At 31.4% G+C, this 17,356-nt stretch overlaps 2 protein-coding genes and 1 long non-coding RNA gene across 5 annotated transcripts in view; 2 read left to right on the forward strand and 1 right to left on the reverse strand.

The window, feature by feature from the left end:
* The window catches only part of LOC121120908 (sushi, von Willebrand factor type A, EGF and pentraxin domain-containing protein 1), a 59,246-nt gene extending 50,145 nt beyond the window's left edge, over positions 1-9,101 (forward strand). For both annotated transcript variants that reach the window (XM_040715798.2, XM_040715800.2), the window contains exons 21-25: positions 6,227-6,382; positions 6,451-6,671; positions 8,359-8,437; positions 8,499-8,612; positions 8,668-9,101. In XM_040715798.2, the coding sequence (XP_040571732.1) occupies positions 6,227-6,382; positions 6,451-6,671; positions 8,359-8,437; positions 8,499-8,612; positions 8,668-8,858 (761 nt within the window). In that variant the 3' untranslated portion in view covers positions 8,859-9,101. The remainder of the gene's footprint in view (positions 1-6,226; positions 6,383-6,450; positions 6,672-8,358; positions 8,438-8,498; positions 8,613-8,667) is intronic.
* LOC121120910 (uncharacterized) lies at positions 7,205-8,928 on the reverse strand. 2 transcript variants are annotated; one of them, XR_005865259.2, is made up of 3 exons: positions 8,797-8,928; positions 8,644-8,737; positions 7,205-7,324 (listed from the first exon to the last, which is right to left on the reverse strand). It is a non-coding gene; the product is annotated as an uncharacterized lncRNA (long non-coding RNA). The 2 variants fall into 2 exon arrangements; XR_011780544.1 differs by lacking the exon at positions 7,205-7,324 and having other exon boundaries at positions 8,069-8,737.
* An 86-nt stretch (positions 9,102-9,187) lies between the features above and the next one.
* On the forward strand, positions 9,188-16,711 carry LOC121120018 (sushi, von Willebrand factor type A, EGF and pentraxin domain-containing protein 1). Its single transcript, XM_040714866.2, has 14 exons — positions 9,188-9,756; positions 9,832-9,990; positions 10,048-10,162; positions 10,217-10,577; positions 10,647-12,990; positions 13,115-13,637; positions 13,699-13,965; positions 14,024-14,172; positions 14,242-14,428; positions 14,512-14,662; positions 14,726-14,893; positions 14,954-15,139; positions 15,822-15,917; positions 16,187-16,711. Exons 1-14 carry the CDS (start codon positions 9,335-9,337, stop codon positions 16,285-16,287), a joined length of 5,229 nt encoding a protein of 1,742 aa, XP_040570800.1. The 5' UTR covers positions 9,188-9,334; the 3' UTR covers positions 16,288-16,711.
* Positions 16,712-17,356: the final 645 nt, after the last annotated feature.

Below are 17,356 nucleotides of genomic sequence, written 5' to 3' on the forward strand. Positions count from 1 at the left end.
GAGTGTTATCTAAGTAACTCATTAGAAAACTTATAATACCAAAATTGATGATGATTTTTTTTTAAAGACGATTGATTTAAAAGGAAAATTACAAAAAAAGTGTAGTAATCCAATAATATCTTAACAATTGACTGCAGGAGGAATCACTCTGAGATTTAATTAAGGAACTGTGGATGGAGGATGGACTCCGACTGATGTTATTGATAATTGTTTTTGAGCACCGAGCGATGTTCCACGAAGTTTGAAGTCTTTGTCCCAGACCTTGATGCAAAAAGTAATAATTGGTGGTGAGATCCGCCGAGTAAGGTATGTGATCCTCTTCATAAAAGGACAATATTCCTGAACCTCGAGTTCAAGGCTGTAGGTGTTGGCTAGGATATCCAAATGAAAATACATATATTTAAAGGAATAATGGGTGAATACAGGTTCATATACCAAGAGGTTTATCTAATTAATCAATAAATTAGAGGACCAAACCTGCAAAATATTAATTTACACATCACACACTGTATACAATATGTATAGATGGTTCTATCTTTTCTCCTCGGTTTTTTTTATTTCTTGCTTTTACTGGTATATCTCTATATGACGTTACCCTCAGAAGCCTTCAATTCCTTGTTGCTCAAGTATTCATTGAGTAATCCTATTAAAATTTGAAATAAATATTAAATTAGAGATTATAATTAATCTACTAAGACTGATTAATTAGTTATATTATTTCAGGATAAAATTAACATAAATTAGACTTCAATCTCTTAATCATAAAATAGCTCGAATAATACTACAATTGAAAACTAAGTATCAAATATGCACTAACCTTGGACTATATACAGGTGGACTTACAACTTCTTTTTTATTCACGAAACATTTAGACCCTTGTACAAATAAATTTAAATTTCATTTACTCAGCAGAAGGAGGAAGGAGAGAATAAAGGGGGAACTGTCGGCAAAAACATTTCATTTATAGGCATCTGGCTGGATCTTCCATCCGGAGCATTCGGATATATGGATCTGTATCTCCCCATCATTCCCACATCTAGGAATGAATATATTTCCATTTGGATACGTAATCAACATGTATTCTGATCCTCTCTTCAACTTCATATTCTGTTCAAGGATTTTTGTGTCTCGCTCGATGGATCTCATGTCCTTTAAAAAGGATTGTTTACTATGCATACGGTCTTAACATCAAGGTCTGATATAGTGACATCGAAAATCGTGAATCGTTGTCTCATTACATAAATTGAATCAGATGTCCCATCGTATACTTATACAAGAACTGCAGAGTTCCATAAAAACACAGAATAATTGACTGAAAGAGCCATTGAGGAAAAAAGAGGGTTATTATCATCTATCTAGAACTCTATTTTAGTCATATTCATATCAATTCTATTTATAAGGTAGAGTTTGTAACGTGGATAATTATATAATTTGGGCACTTACTTTTGAGTCTATTTTAATCATATTCATATCAATTCTATTTATAAGGTAGAGTTTGTAACGTGGATAATTATATAATCAGTACACCTACTTTTGAGTCTATTTGGTCATTGGAAAACAAGTGAAAGATGATTATAGACTCTTAAGAATAATGTACTTCTCTATTCTCGATATTTTGATCTGCAATGCATACTCTATTCTGCTTGCTATTACATATACATAGTTATTTTGGAACTGTTAAGTGATTATGTGTTAGTAAAAAAATATATGTGACTTATTAATTTATGTAGAACTTCTATCGACATAGCTGAATGTTGTTATAGTTTCCAAACTTATTGATTTGGGAATACACTTCTAAACAGCTAAATTGCTTGTCACCATATTGGGATATTACTATTTCCAATATTTAAGACCTCCCTACAAATAGATTAATTACAAATAATTACTACATGTTTGCCTAACGAGCTAATTATAAGTTTTTTTATTAAATAAATTTGTTAAAATATAAGAAAATAACGATGCAATTGATTTGATTGGACAATAATCAAGAAATAGAACAATAAAATAAAAATTTAAATTCAAGCGATATGTATTTTTTATCTTATTGATTCCATCGACTTCATTTTGGACATACAAATACTGTTCGATTATTGTAATTGTTGTCAGGTGTATTTAGTATAGGTAGGATGGGGTCAAAATGGACTATTAAATTGTATAAGTTTTATTAAATTTACATAATTTTTTAATATGTATTAAAAAGTATTAACTGATTTAATTATCTAAATTAAAATTCCTGGAACTCAAAAAATTAATGAGATAGAACTTTTTGTTTAGGCTGCTCATTTAATGCATAAATGACTTATTTTTTCAAAAATTCCTTTATTAGTTTTCAATTACAAATCCCTGCAACCTTGATGAAATTGAGAGTAACATTTAAAATGTTCATCCAATTTTTGGGACACGCTTCCAAACGCAAAAATACACACAGTAAACAAAACCCTATTAAACATGTTTGTTCAAGAAAAATTAAACTTTCTACAAGAAACTGGATATAATACTTAATATGTATTTCCTCTCTAAATTGTAGTCATATAATATGGTCTATAATACAAATTGTTCATGTAATATGAAAATAGGGATGCTTTGAAAAATTTGATTTCTCGATTATTATTTAAATATTTACAAAAATATATCACTCAAAAAATGCCTATTCAATGCATCATATTCAGTTCTTTTTGCAAAATAATTACATTGAACTCTATATTTATTATATTGAAGAAAGATGCCAAATTAATATCTTATTGTTTGTTTATATTTTTCACATGCTCATTTCATAATATCCACTTATTCTTTATACATTATTGATTTATCCCCTATACTGATGCTTTTTTTATTAAAAAATATACCCAATATTAAGAAAATGATGTATATCCCCTATCTAAGGAAAATATATTGAAAAATACCCAGAAATGACATAAATGCAATCGTTTTATCGTTCTATGTTACAAACTACGATAAATTGGATACAAAAGTGTTAACATGAATTTGCAAATGAAAATTACTTGAGTAAAAATAAGCAAAAACCAGCGAAGGGCTAAACATTATAGAACTCCTAGTACTTAAAAATAATTGCAAATATGTGGTTGTTGGAAATCTGACAATAAGGCAATAAAATATCTATCAAAAGTTTTTCACAATATCATAGAGTACAAGGCTCATTTTTTTAGTATTGTTGTGGGTGAAGAGAGAGACAGATCTTTAGCAGTAGGTGAAGGAAAAGAATATATATCTAGATAATGGAAAGCATGACGACAGCCTAACGAATAATTTGATCAAATCCTTGTACTCATTTCTCAAAACTTATTGAGATCCAGACAACACCTTAAGTGGAAATATATAAATTTGGGAGGGGCTAATTCCTTATTTCTTCTTCAAGTTATCATTGGTCCCTGTGAGTATTTAGTCCTCTCTCAATAACCAAGGATAATGAAATTAATGGACTATATTACTTACTCTATGATCAAACACTGGGCAATAACAACAGATTTGTATTTGGAATAGAGAAATATCAATTAGTTCAATTTTTATAATGAATAATATAATATTTAAGAACAGAAATAAACGGCCTTCCTTTTTGGAGGGAAAAAACAGTTGAATATAATCAGGGTTGACAAAAAAAATTATGATTTCAACATTCCCTTAGAGCAAAACTCAATCCAGTTAAATAGAAGGGCGAGGATTTCTACTTGATCGAGTGGTAGAGACTTATTGAGGTGTACACGGACTGTTTTCCTCAAAGACGCATCCTTTTATTTTTCTTTCTCGTTAACTTTCAGTTTGCTCTGATCGGATATGATAGTTGGGTTAGCAGTGAAGATAAACACTCCCTCATTTTTTTGGAACCACTATCATATGAATAAATGTAAATAAGAGAATTGCCATCATATGTCCGAAAAAAGGTATTTTGTGGACGCGAGAAGGAACATTTCATATTGTTCCTTAGCCCTATAAAGAACAAAAAAAAATTCTGGCAGATTTTAAATTTTTTTAAATATGTTGTTAGCATTAATTTACGTCATTTATTATATAACTTGGAGAAAAGTTAAAAAATAAACCATTCACATATGTGTAACAATTTGTGATACATATATATATATATTTATGTTCTAATGGTCCGTTTAGGGTTAAAAACTATCAACTTGAGTCCAGATACATAATTTTAATTCAATCAAATATTATTAACAAGAAGCATATCTTTCAACAATATTGTAGCAAAATTGATCTAATTTTCCTCGTTTTATGAGTATTGTAGTCCTAAAGATGTTGCAAATAAAAAAATAACACAGGGGTTGAAAAATCCGGGACTTAACAAAGAAAACAACTTCTTTTTTCGTTCAAAATTGTTTTTTTTTAAATAATTATTACCATTTTTTATTTGGTTTATGAAGAAGAGTCCCCATTACACTTTTCAACCGATTGTTTAGCTGAAAGGTATTTTCCCCCATCAATGAGCACTTTAAAATTAAAACACAAAATTGTTTTTGGTGCATTGTCTTAGAAATAACAAAAATTGCATCACATTTAGCACAATAACTCACAAACTGACAAACAAATTGTCATGAAATTTTGACAGCTGTCTTTAGAATGTTTTTATTAACTGAAAAATGAGGAAAATTTTAAAAAAATGCTCTAATTTTTTGTGAACCCCTGACTTTTTAACCCATACCTAATTACTTATTATACGTTTTTTTGTAAGGCGTATTATGTGCAATTATTTTAATTGTATCTTCATTTTACTACTGAATTATCATTTTTTGATAACAAATATGTAATATATTATTATCAAAAATACATTTATACTAAATAAGAAACCTTACGTTATATATTTATCATTTTGGACTACAAAAACTGTCTATCAAACTCTAATAAATAGGACTCTTTATGATTTGTTTATCATTGATGTAAGCTAATTGAGTAAATCTTTTTTTTATGACCCAATGCACATAACAAATGTCATTTTGTCTGATAATAACAGAAAAATAAAACTTCGAAGAAGAACATGCCACATTAACAAGCGGTTCCTATTGACCATCTTACTCCCGAAGAAATATATTACAAAGGCTTATTTTATATTTTAATTTTTATCAGAGCATGGATTTGATAAAACATTGCGCTATATTGGAGTGAAGATGCTTGTTGTAAATCCAAGGTTTCATGGTGGTATCATGAAACTAACAGAGAAAATTGTGGACAGTAACTTGTTTGAATAGTAAAAGAGTTTCATACCAATTAATTACCACTATGACACATGATAACTAAGCTCAATGGTAAAATTTTTTTGAATATATTGAACGAGGTTATGCTTTTCTACATCAGAAAAATTGTAAACTCAGAAATTCCAAAGAAATATTTTCTTAGATAAATAAAGTAATTATTTTGCATTCAAGACGGTTCTTAATGGCAAGTCGTTTCGTACCTACAACTCTAAATCTCATAGCATGTATTTACTACATGAGTGAGGAAAATTGAACATTATCCTCAAGTTAATAATGAATGTATTCTTACATATTATGTGGTTCGAAATTAAAGCAGATTCAAATATTTAAGCCGGTTTATCATACACGTTACATCAAATATATTTAATTCAGAACATGAAAATAAGATGCACCTGGGTCATTCCACATCAAGTGTACACACTTTTTTTGCAAATTACGACATGATCATCAGCTATTGGGATGATTTTTGTGAGCTGGCTTTAAAAGAAGAGAGTGTGTGAAATATTAGGGTTCTGCGACTCATCTGGGCCGTTCTAGGCCAGCTCAAAGTTGGGCCTTTTGGGTTGGAACAGTGTTGTTCAGAAGAACATATCTTTCATATAATAAAGCTAGCTCATCAAAATCGGTGATAATCATACCGTAAATTGCAAAAAAGTGTGTACACTTGACGTGGAATGACCCACCTACGAATCAAAGTATTGTGATGAAAATTGTGTAAAAAGATTAATAATGCTCACTCCGAGCATATCCCGACAATCATTCTTATCCAGTTCTATTCAAAAAGATAGAAAATTTGCAATATCAGTTAGCCACGATGATTTTTTTTTTCATTTTTAAGGCGTCGAGTTAAAGAAATTTTTAAACATCAAAACACTCATGGCTTTCTATGTAGATACTTACTCGTACTAGCTCGACTATGCCCATTCAAAACTTTAAGTAAAGTTTTATAACCATTTAAGCTCGCATCTGTCTTTATTTATGTGTGCTTCATTTAAATACTCTTTTTGAAGGTGAAAAAGTCGTAACTGATATTACTGCTAACGATGGAACATGGACTTTTATTTGTGGTCTTTGGTCCTCATTGCCCTCAGGAACTTGGAGGATTTATAAGAATGGTATTCTCATGGATTATGGGCATGGCCTAGCGAAGAATAAATCGATAGAAGGTGGAATCATTTTATCAAGCAACTCAACTTCAAAAGTAATTTATACTTCTTTATTATGAGAATTACAGGTAATGGCATATTTGTTCTTGGGCAAGAACAAGATTCCTTTGGAGGAAATTTTTCACAAGCTGAATCCTTTAAGGGTAAAATAACAAAACTTTCGATATGGAATGTGGAACTTTTAACGGAAAATCAAATAATGGAACTATATACAACTAATCAACTCGAAGGTGCTACTCCGGTTATTTCATGGAATCAATTCCGACATGGTATTCGAGGGTCTTTGAACGTGAGTCACATATTCCATATTATATAGCCCGACGGTTTTCATACCTTCGATTCAGAATTAGATTAATTTTTTTCATTCATTTTAGTATTTCCATTCACCTTTTTGTCTTTTTTTTTTTTTTTTTTGCGTTGATTGAGCCATGAAATATGAGTTCACTGTATATTATAAAGTTTTATCAGAACTTCCCTTTTTTTACAAATGTCAAAAAAAATTCGTTATCGTTAAATACCTGCAGTTTAAACTACCTTGAGACCCAGTACTTCTCTTGTACAACCCGAGAGCCGGGTATATTTTGGAAATTTAGGAGGGTTCCTTGATACTCAGGGAAAGGGCGGCGTAGAAATTTAACTTGCATCCGGCCCAGCAGTTCACCTGCACCACCCGTGTGCTTGGGTATATTAGAAGGGTTCATTGATGTCTAGAAACAATGTATTTGGCCCAACAGCTCACCTGTACAACCTGAGGCCGGAGAGTATTTTGGAATATTATGACGGTTTCTTGATGTTCTGGAAAGAGATGGAGGATAAATTTAACTTGCCTTGTGCCCAGCAGTTCACCTGCACAACCCGTGGGATGGGGGTATATAGTAGAATATTAGAAGAGGTTATTGGTGCTTAGAAATACACCAGGCCACTGGATTATATTGTATTACTCTAAAACAAAAAAAATATATAAAACAATATTACTTTTTCAATATTCATTATAATATTGTAGTAGAAATGTTTAAATAAAAAAACAATTCAATTTAATAACGACAGATAAGGTGGTAACCAAATACCAAAACAAAATATTCAAAGTAAATAAAGTTTTGGATATAATTTAGTTACTCAGCGTAAAGATTAGAGTCAAATATTATAACATAAATCATCAAGGCTGTAAAACAGCTTTTAATCACAGAAATAAAGAAATTTGTAGTGACATAAATATTTAATTGGTTTGGATTATTCCACTGTTTCAATATTAAATATTTTGTTTTTTGGTTCAAAAATATTTTCATGCTTGTTTCATGGGGTGTCCGCTGGGGGAGGGCTGCAAGGCCTGTAGCTCCCCCTAATTAAGAATTTTTTTATTCTTTCTGGAAAATGTAAAATTTGATTTTCTTTTATTTAATACTTGAAATTCAATAAAAGTTTCAAATTTTTTACCGAAAAATTTAATTTTTTGTGAATAGCAATAGTTTTTGGAATTTATTTCTAACAATTACATTTTTTTCTGAACAGCTCTAGATTTCAAAAATTTCAAAAAAAATTATATTTGAAATTTAATTTTCGAAATTTTTTTACAATAAAATTCCTTTTTTCTGAAGAGTTCTGAAGTTTTGGGTTTCTTTTTTTTTTCAACAAATTTAATTTTTTCAGAATAGCTATGGATTTTGAAATTTTTTTCCAAAAATCTCATTTTTTAATTTTTTTCTTTCAAAAAAGTTTTATTTTTCATTTTTTTTTCCAAAAAATTGTGATTTTTTGATTTCTTTTTAAATTAAAAAAATCGAGCCACTCACCCCCCCAAAAAAAAAAAAATAATAATAATAATCCTTCAGACGCCACTCTGTTTTGAAAAGATGGGATGTTAAAGTTTAATATATAAAGAAATAGTGGTGGGAGGGGATTTAGGGGGTAGATGATATGATTTGACACGGAATAACCAGCCCTTCATTTTTTGAAAATTTATTTCCATCCTTTTTTAGATCACAGCCATACCCAAAAGACAGGCTTGTCCTATTTTGAATACAATTTTCCCTCTAAAAGTACATTTGAATAAAGAAGGTAATTTAAATTAGTTTAAATGTAACTTAATTGAAACTTAAATTAAATCATTTCATTGTAGAGAAAAGTGCTGGATTTTCATGTCATGGTGGATATGTATTAGAAGGGAACCCTACAATCCATTGTGGGTATTTCGGTGTTTGGTCAAATGGGCTTCCACAATGTATTCAGCAAGGTAGGATTCACATTTTTTTTATTTTTTTTACCTACACCTGTTAATTTATTCTTAGATGAAATTAATGATGACGTCTCGGAGCTTTTAGATAGATCTTGCTCAAACTCTAATTGCACTGAAGGAACCTGTGGTTTTAATAAAACATCTCAATTTCCAAATGGAACTGTTCAAAGAAATGGTTTACCTTTAGAGTTAAATAGAACCTGGTTTAATTTAGGAGACCAGCTTCATTTTTTTTTGCAATGATGTGTTTCGAATTGAGGGAGAGTCACAAGTAGAGTGTGGATTTGGAGGAATTTGGACACCAAATATCCCCATATGTGTTTATAAGAAATGCACTGAAGCTCCTAAGTAAAAAAAAACATGTTGTTTGAATTAGCTTATGCGTTTTATATTTGAATTACATTCACTATATTGATGGCTTACCTATTATGTATTGTTAATTATGCCATATCATTGATGGGATAATTAAAGCTCTCTCTCATTCTCTTTTGCTATTTTATCTCTTTGAAAAGGATAGTAGAAACTGAGTAACTAATTAATTCAAAAAAAAATATCTTTGATCCCTCTAATTTAGAATTCTGCATGGATATCCTATTCTTCCATCTGGAAGTCAGTCTATTTTACTTGTGGAGGGAATACGACTCTTTTACAGTTGTGAGCCTCACTTTGAAATTCAAGGGAGGGACTATGTTGACTGTTTGGATAATGGTACTTGGTCCATGGAGCTTCCTCGATGCATTGAAATCCTATGTGATCAACCACCAGTTATTCCTCATGCAACTCAAAAAACTATTTCCTCCAATTGGTATATCAATTCAACTATTCAATATGAATGCGAAATGGGATTCTATAGTTTATCTTCACACTTACAACTAGAATGTCTACCATCAGGAACATGGTCGGTTACAGCTAATTTTTTAGGAGGATGTCATCCAATTGATTGTGGCTTGCCACCATCAGAGGCAATAGTAAATACATATATTGAATATGTTTCCACTACTTATGGTAGTCAAGCAAAATACTACTGCAACTCTGGATATGTATACAAACATAATGGTGCTGGGGGAAATGAGTCAATTATTTATGAGTGTAGTTTTGATGGTCAATGGGCTTCACCTAACGGACTATACTTGGATTATAGGTAATAATCATTTGAAAAATTTGTTTATCTACTTTGTTGAGCTTGCAACTAAAACTCTCCATAATTTTATTTCAGATGTTTAAGCTCATATTGTAAGTCTCCAGACTTTGATTCATCTGTTGAATTAGATAAGAATCATATGTTGGTAATCAATGAAATATATGAGCCAAGTGATATGATTGCGTTTAAATGCAAGGATAATTTTAGGCTTAAATTTGGGGATCGTCATAGAACGTAAGACTTGAGGTCATTAACTCGTTAATCCATATTTTTTTACAATTTAATTTTTAGTTGCTTGTCCAATGGTAATTGGAGTGGAACTCCAATGAAATGTGTCCCAAAAAAATGTTATACTTCCCCGCGGCATAATGAATTCTTGAATAGTATAAATCAGGTGGAATTCATGGTAAGACTTGGGAAGCGTAACTCAATAGAATAAGTAAAACTTTTTTATGTTAAGGTTGGTTCAAAATTAAAAGTATCATGTCCCCAAGGGTTTCATCCCTCTAGAGAAAGTATTGAGTGTGTAGATGAAAATGAATGGTCAATAAATCCTTTGGAGCTACAAAAATTATGTTTCCCAGTGACATGTTCGACCATTCCAGAAGTTGAGAATGGGATATCCGAGGTCTTGGGATTTACATTCGGAACAAGGATCCATGTGTCTTGTAAACAAGGATATGAACATAAATACGCTAATGAAGAATTTACGTGTAGTCATGAAGGAGTATGGGTGGGGAGTGTGGAATGTGTGTCTATATACTGTGAATATCCGAGTTTGTCATTGAGGAATGGAATTATTATTCCTAAGCCTCAACAGGGTATGTCAAAGTATATCTATGTATGTAAACAATGAGTTTTTATTCAAATTTTTAAATTTTACGTTTAAGGTACTAAAATAAAATACGGAGAATTTATAGAATATTCTTGTAATGATGGATTTTATATGAGTGGATCAGAAGAGCGTGTTTGTGGAATGAACGGAGCACTGTCTGGCTCTGAGCCCATTTGCTGGGAAAATGAGCAAATATGCCCTAGTCCAGACCTAATAGAAAATGGAATAGTAACATTTCCGGGAGGGTATATAAAGAATGGTGATAAAGCCATATATTCCTGTAACCACCAATTAGTGGGAGAAGAGGAAAGGATGTGCATGGAAAGTGGAGAGTGGAGTGGAACAAGACCTTACTGTATTGAAGATTGCTTATCGTTAAGTACATTAAAAAATGGACAAATCATTCATAGCTATGAGAGCTCCATTTTGCAATTTGAATGTGATCCTGGGTATGAACTTAAAAATGGTAAGGAAGTCATTGACTGTAAAAAAGAATTCAAATCCATTCCTACTTGTGAACCTGTTGAATGTCTATGGCCACCTCCAACCGTGGAAAATGCTTATTATAAGGGAGTATCAAAAAGATTCGGTGATTCAATAGTATATCATTGCCAAACCAACTATACTCAATTCGGAAGCTCAATTGTTTGGTGTAATTCTCAAGGTCAATGGTCGAGCTCAGAAGAGGATGTTTATGACAATGGAATTTATATTAACTGTGTTCAGGTATTTTGCTATGAACCTCCTTCAGAAATTAGTCATGGTTGGATACATTCTTCATCTGAAATCCAAGTCCCTGATGCATCCATTGAAATAAACTGTCATTATGGGTACAGATTATTAGGTCTGAAAGACGGAAAAGCAGTATGCAATTCCTTTGGTGAATGGTCTCCTGTTCTGCGTTTTGAAGAAATTAAATGTGTTCCAATTACTTGCCAGTTTCCACAAAGGCTTTCTCCCTTTCATGGATCAGTTGTTTATCCTGGAATGAAAAAAAGATCTGTATTTCACGTTCTTGAAAAAATTCATTTCAAATGTAATAGAGGTTATATAATCAAAAATGGTTACCCTCGCTCAATTACATGCACTCAACGAGGTCAATGGACAAGTTTAAGCAGAGTTCCTCCTATTTGTCAACCTATTCGTTGCTCAAAAAAACAGATACTTGATCATAGTTTTCCTGATGGAACAGTGTACGGGAGTAATCTAGCACATGGAGAAATGAAATTCTCATGTGATGAGGGATATCATCTTGTTGGGCATTCCAAGTTAAAATGTTTAAGTAATGGAAAATGGAGTGAAAATCCCCCAATTTGCTTCCCTTATCAACCCTGCTCCACTATTTCTCCTTCCTTGCCACATGTACTTGTCAAACACCGTTTAAGAGATTACACATATACAACCTCATTTTCCTGTCGTTCCACTAAATATTCTCTTAGCAATCCTATATTTGTTCAAAAGGACGTTCTCGTCTGTAATATACATACCCAGCAATGGTACATGTTAAACAATCCTGAGCTAACCAATTTTACAATACCCGAATGTGCAGTTACCCAATGTGACTTGTCAGAATTTCCTATACTAGAGGAACTACATGCACAATCCCTAGGAGTCAACAATGAGCTGGGTTCAGTTACTAATATTCAATGTCACTCTGGTTTTGAACATACATCAATCCGAAAGTCAGCAGAAATCATATGCAGCAATGAGGGCATATGGCAGTATCCTGCTAACCCTTGTAGACCTAAGTTTTGTAGCTTTGATTCTTCGAAATTTATAATCAAGAATGGAAGTTGGAAATTAGATCCTGGTCCACATAAGCAATATAATATTCAAAGTTCTGAGCTCATTGTTTTTGGAGATTCTTTGATTATTCGATGCAATAGGGGATATGAATTAAACGGATTCCAGCGAATCAAATGTGTAAAATCAGGAAAGCTTCATCCAGAGTTACCCAAATGTGAAGCAGTTCATTGTGAACCACCAGAGAATATTCCTTATGGAGTAACAAGTATTCATGGAAGATATATCGGCGGGAAAGTAACGTATAAATGTAAATCTAAGTACAATTTGATTGGAGGCTTTAAGGTTAGGGAATGTCTTTATAACAAAACTTGGACGGGTTCAAACCCAAAGTGTGTTCTAAAAACATGTCCACAACCAGAACAAATACCTGATGCAAGAATAGAGCTTTATGGTCTTACTGTTGGATCAGTTATCCGTTATCATTGTAATTCTGGGTTTAGAGCCGTAGGACGCAACAAGGGATATTGTGATAAAACAGGGAAATGGAGTAATGAGGGAAGAGCGAGTTGTGAAGAAATTTGTTGTTCCGAACCACCTTCCATCAAACGTGGAAAACGAGAAATCTTAAGCAACACAGTCGGTGGAACAGTGAAGTAAGTTAACAACTTTAAAAATAACTTAAAATTAAATATGGGATGTCAATTTAAGTGAAAAATCATACTACCAAGCCAATTTGTATAAATCAATTAATTCAATGTTCTTTTCATTGAATTTTAGTTATGTATGTAATAAGAGTTATCCAAAGCAACTTGATGCTTCATTGACATGTTTAAGGAATGGATCGTGGTCCATTGGGCACCCAGAATGCGAAAGAACCCTTTGCCCTGTTTTAGAGTCCAATAATATACTAGGTCTTCATACAATAAGAATATACGAAAATATTGCCGAGTATATTTGCAGCCAAGGATATGAAGTTCACCGGAAGCAACGTTTTCGAGTTTGCACTAAAGGATATTGGACTTTCCCCATTCCTAAATGCAAACTGCTTCTAAATTGTACGGAAATCCCTTTGATAAATAATGGAATTTTCAAGTATAATCACACAAGTCAGACATTATATTCCCAATGCAATAAAGGTTATCATTTGACCCAGGATTCATCTCCAAGACTCCCCTGTGGAAAGGAATCAAGTTTCATTCCCTTAGAAGGAATGTCATGGCCCCAATGTGAAATTGATAAATGCGACCCAAAGAGGGCAGGTAGAAGAAATAATAAATGTAAAATTGGAACTCGAATGACGGTAATTATTCATTTTTGAGCAAGTAAAGTTTTATAAGCATTTTATTATTTTAAAAAAACAGAGACCAGGTTTTTATATATGCAAGAAAAATGGAGAAATGAGATTTGTAAAGCCCCTTTGTAAACCTCTAAACTGTCGATCTCCTCCAAGGATATATAATGGTCGACTTACATATGTGTCACATACATATAGCATACAGAGTTTTAGCGTAGGATCAATAGCAAAATTTAACTGTGATTCGGACTTTGGTTTTAAATCAGATTATGATGAGTTAAAATGTTTAACAAACGGTAGATGGAGTGTTCAGAACATACCCTTATGCAAGCAGGTAACATAACTCAACTTATTCATTTGAGCAAAATTTATAACTAATCCTTATTTATTAGAGCTCATGTGGTCCAGTCCCTTATATCCAGAATGGAAAATATGAGCTTCTTAACTTCAAAACTGTTCGAATTATTTGTAATGATGGGTTCAAGTCTTCCCTTAGCATAAAAAATATCAGCTGTCGTAAGAATGAGACATCATGGCAAAGGTAATAGAGTAATTCAATGTATATATTTCTGATATCAAATTATGTACATTTTAATTATTTATTGGTAAGGACTGAATGTGAGCAGACGAGTTGTTCACTTTGGAACGTAATGAATGGGAAAACAAAAATTCATAAAAAACATGTTGAATTTTTATGTAACTCTGGATATAAGCTTGTGGGACCAAATAAATTATCATGTAATGCCACACAAGAGTCCATACCATTTTGTGAGAAAATTACTTGTGCAGAGCCTAAAGTATAGTTTCATTTAAATTTATTTTATTTGTATAAATATTTAGTATGAATGTTAAATATCTTACTATAAATACAAAAAATTAGGCTATCAAAAATGGAAATGTAAATGGCGGTACTTTTTCATGGAATTCTAGTATTACCTATTCTTGTCACAAGGGATTTGAATTAGTTGGACCAAAAACAAGGAAATGCTTGGATGGCGGATCATGGAGTGAGAATTTTCCAACCTGTATAAGTATGTTATGATTTTCAAGCTCATTTCACACTTTTACTATCTATTTATCTTTACCTCAAATAGAGACACCTTGTTTAAAACCAAAGGTATACGATCCGAATCTTCTCATGGAATACAAGGAGGATCTAGTCATATTTTCATGTTTAGGGAATTCTAATCTAATGGGAAATACTTCTATGAGATGTTTAAGTCATGGGGAATGGAATTTGACGAAACTACCAAGTTGTTTTGGTAAGTATGCTACTCTATGCCAGAAAAAAAGCAACATTAACATTAATCCTTGTATGTTAGCATCGACATGTTCATTTCCTCGAACTAATTTGGGTGTAAAAACGATATCATTTCAAAAAAATGAATATTTTAATAATGGATTTCGCTTGAATTTCAACTGTTCATCAGGTTATTCCAAAATTGGTAGCTTGGAAATCATTTGCCAGAAAAACGGAGCCTGGTCTCGACCTACGGGAAATTGCCAAAGTAACCTTTAAATGTTTAAAAACATTTATACATAAAAAAAGAAAAATACATACCCCTGATTGATTATTAAATATCAGTATGTTCAATTATAAAGAGTAGTACGTCTTTCATACATGCATGTTTTTGATCATAGTCCCATAAGAAAAAATATTTTTTTTCATTCAAAGAATTACATGAATAAGATATTCCACGAAAAGTATATTTCAAAGTGTTTTGAACAAGATTGATAAATTAGTGAGGTTACGTATTCACAAAAGTTATTTTTCTTATACCTCATACTGTTATTTTAATTGGTATTAAGATTTCTAATATTGTTTCTTATTCAATTTACATAGAATTCTATTGAAAAAAAAAACCTTTGGATTATCAATTGAAGTTATGATTACTTTCTTTTGTCAATATGGGAATGAGTGTATATATAAGGTCTGAGTATATTTAATCATGCTCAGAAAGTTGTATCATGTCTTTTATTCTTACTGATTAAATGATTTTGAATGTGATCAATAATATTTCCCATTCAGACGAAAATTAATGCGTTTGGTTTATTTTATCAACAATAAAACACCAATCATCAACAAAAATAAGAGATTATTACAAAATTACAAATACTTAAATTGATAAGAACGTCATAAAGGCTTAAAACTCAATAATAACTATTATCTAACTCTTTTATTTCATTTAGAAATATATTGTGGTCGACCCAAGTTGAACATTGGAGTAACACTACTGAGAAACACTTTTGTCACAGGCTCGTTTGTACCTTATCTGTGCCCATCAAGTAAGTTGACGAATACAATTAATAGTTCTAAGGTACTAAGTAATTGAAAAAAATTATATTTGGAAAACAAAAATTTAGTTCAACAAGTAAAATTGTCTTAAATAAAACTTTATTACTTTGTATGAAAAAATGATTTTTATTAGGCAGTAAAACTAACTATGGAAATGGGGAACAGATAAACTAAAATATGTAATTATAAATTATTGGATTGTATATAATCAAAGTTAAGTTATAAATATATACTTAAATGTTTTCTTACGTTTGAATAGGTCATATACCCATCAATTCACCAATTTTTTGTAATGAAAACGGATACTGGACAGAAGATGCACTGTGTGTGAGCTTACTTGAGGGTCGATATAATCAGTAATTAATCATAAACGCATCTACATTAGTTCTCCGCCAAAGATTGTTTGTAAAAATGAGCTTTTAAAGCCAAAGATTTTAGTTATGAACTTTACGGAATATTATTACAACTTTAACCGCGCAACCTTTTCTATCGTATTTTGTACATACAATATGATGATTATGGATGAAATTATTAATAATACTCCATAAATGTTGAAACAAATGAGCTGGGAGAGATAAATGACTGTTAATCCGAGAAACAGTTGTTTATGGAATATATAAACGATTTCATAAGTCATTTTGATAGTTTTAAAAGTGTATAATTTTATTGATCCATTGTGATGTTTTCACTGTTGTTCAAAGATATTACATTGTGTTATTGAAATAAACTTATTTTTAAGGTGTTTTTATATTAATAAAAGGACTCTCATCTCATTGCTAGTCAACATATGTAGAGTAAGACACTTTTTTTTACAATTGTTCTATTAGGATCATTTATTAAATTGATATCAGGTCTAAAAGTATATTTTTCTGAAATAAGAGTATACATGTACGTTTATTGTTAATGTTAGAGAGACAATGTTGATTAAAGAATATATGAAACAATTGTTTTCCCCATAAATTTAAGAAAAATTTTCACAACTAGCGTTTTTATCTATTCTCAACCTCGAATGTCAAGAGGGAAATATTTTTTTTGAAAAAACACGTGGATTGCCCCGCTATTGGTATTTTTAAATACTAGGTAAAGCTAAATATTAAAGGACTAAAAAATGATAATACTAACTTTGCTAAAGGTATGATTTCGTTCGGGATTATTAAAAGGAACAGAAGAGTACCATGGGAAACCAAGGCTTTAGATTTATCTTTACTAAATTATAAAGCCTTAGGAACAAAGAGACTAACAAATAGTGATGTGTTACATCCTCAAGAGCTGAGAGCAATCATTATTGCGACAGCACAAAGATATGCAGTACCTTTCATGAAATTACTTTCTTTGGGGAATAATTCATGGACTTTGGCTGGAAAATAAATTAAATTATTACTTCAAAACACCATTTAAAGGCTTTGTAAAGGCTTATAAAACAATATGA

Source organism: Lepeophtheirus salmonis, chromosome 6, assembly GCF_016086655.4.
Source record: "Lepeophtheirus salmonis chromosome 6, UVic_Lsal_1.4, whole genome shotgun sequence".
Taxonomy (NCBI): Eukaryota; Metazoa; Arthropoda; class Copepoda; order Siphonostomatoida; family Caligidae; genus Lepeophtheirus; species Lepeophtheirus salmonis.

Bases quoted from the DNA above. Each gene is read 5' to 3' on its own strand.
- LOC121120018 (XM_040714866.2), top strand. From the start codon at position 9,335: ATGGAGCTTCCTCGATGCATTGAAATCCTATGTGATCAACCACCAGTT. The intron at 13,638-13,698 runs GTAATTATTCAT...TTAAAAAAACAG, and splicing joins AAATTGGAACTCGAATGACG to AGACCAGGTTTTTATATATG. The intron at 14,173-14,241 runs GTAATAGAGTAA...TTTATTGGTAAG, and splicing joins AATGAGACATCATGGCAAAG to GACTGAATGTGAGCAGACGA.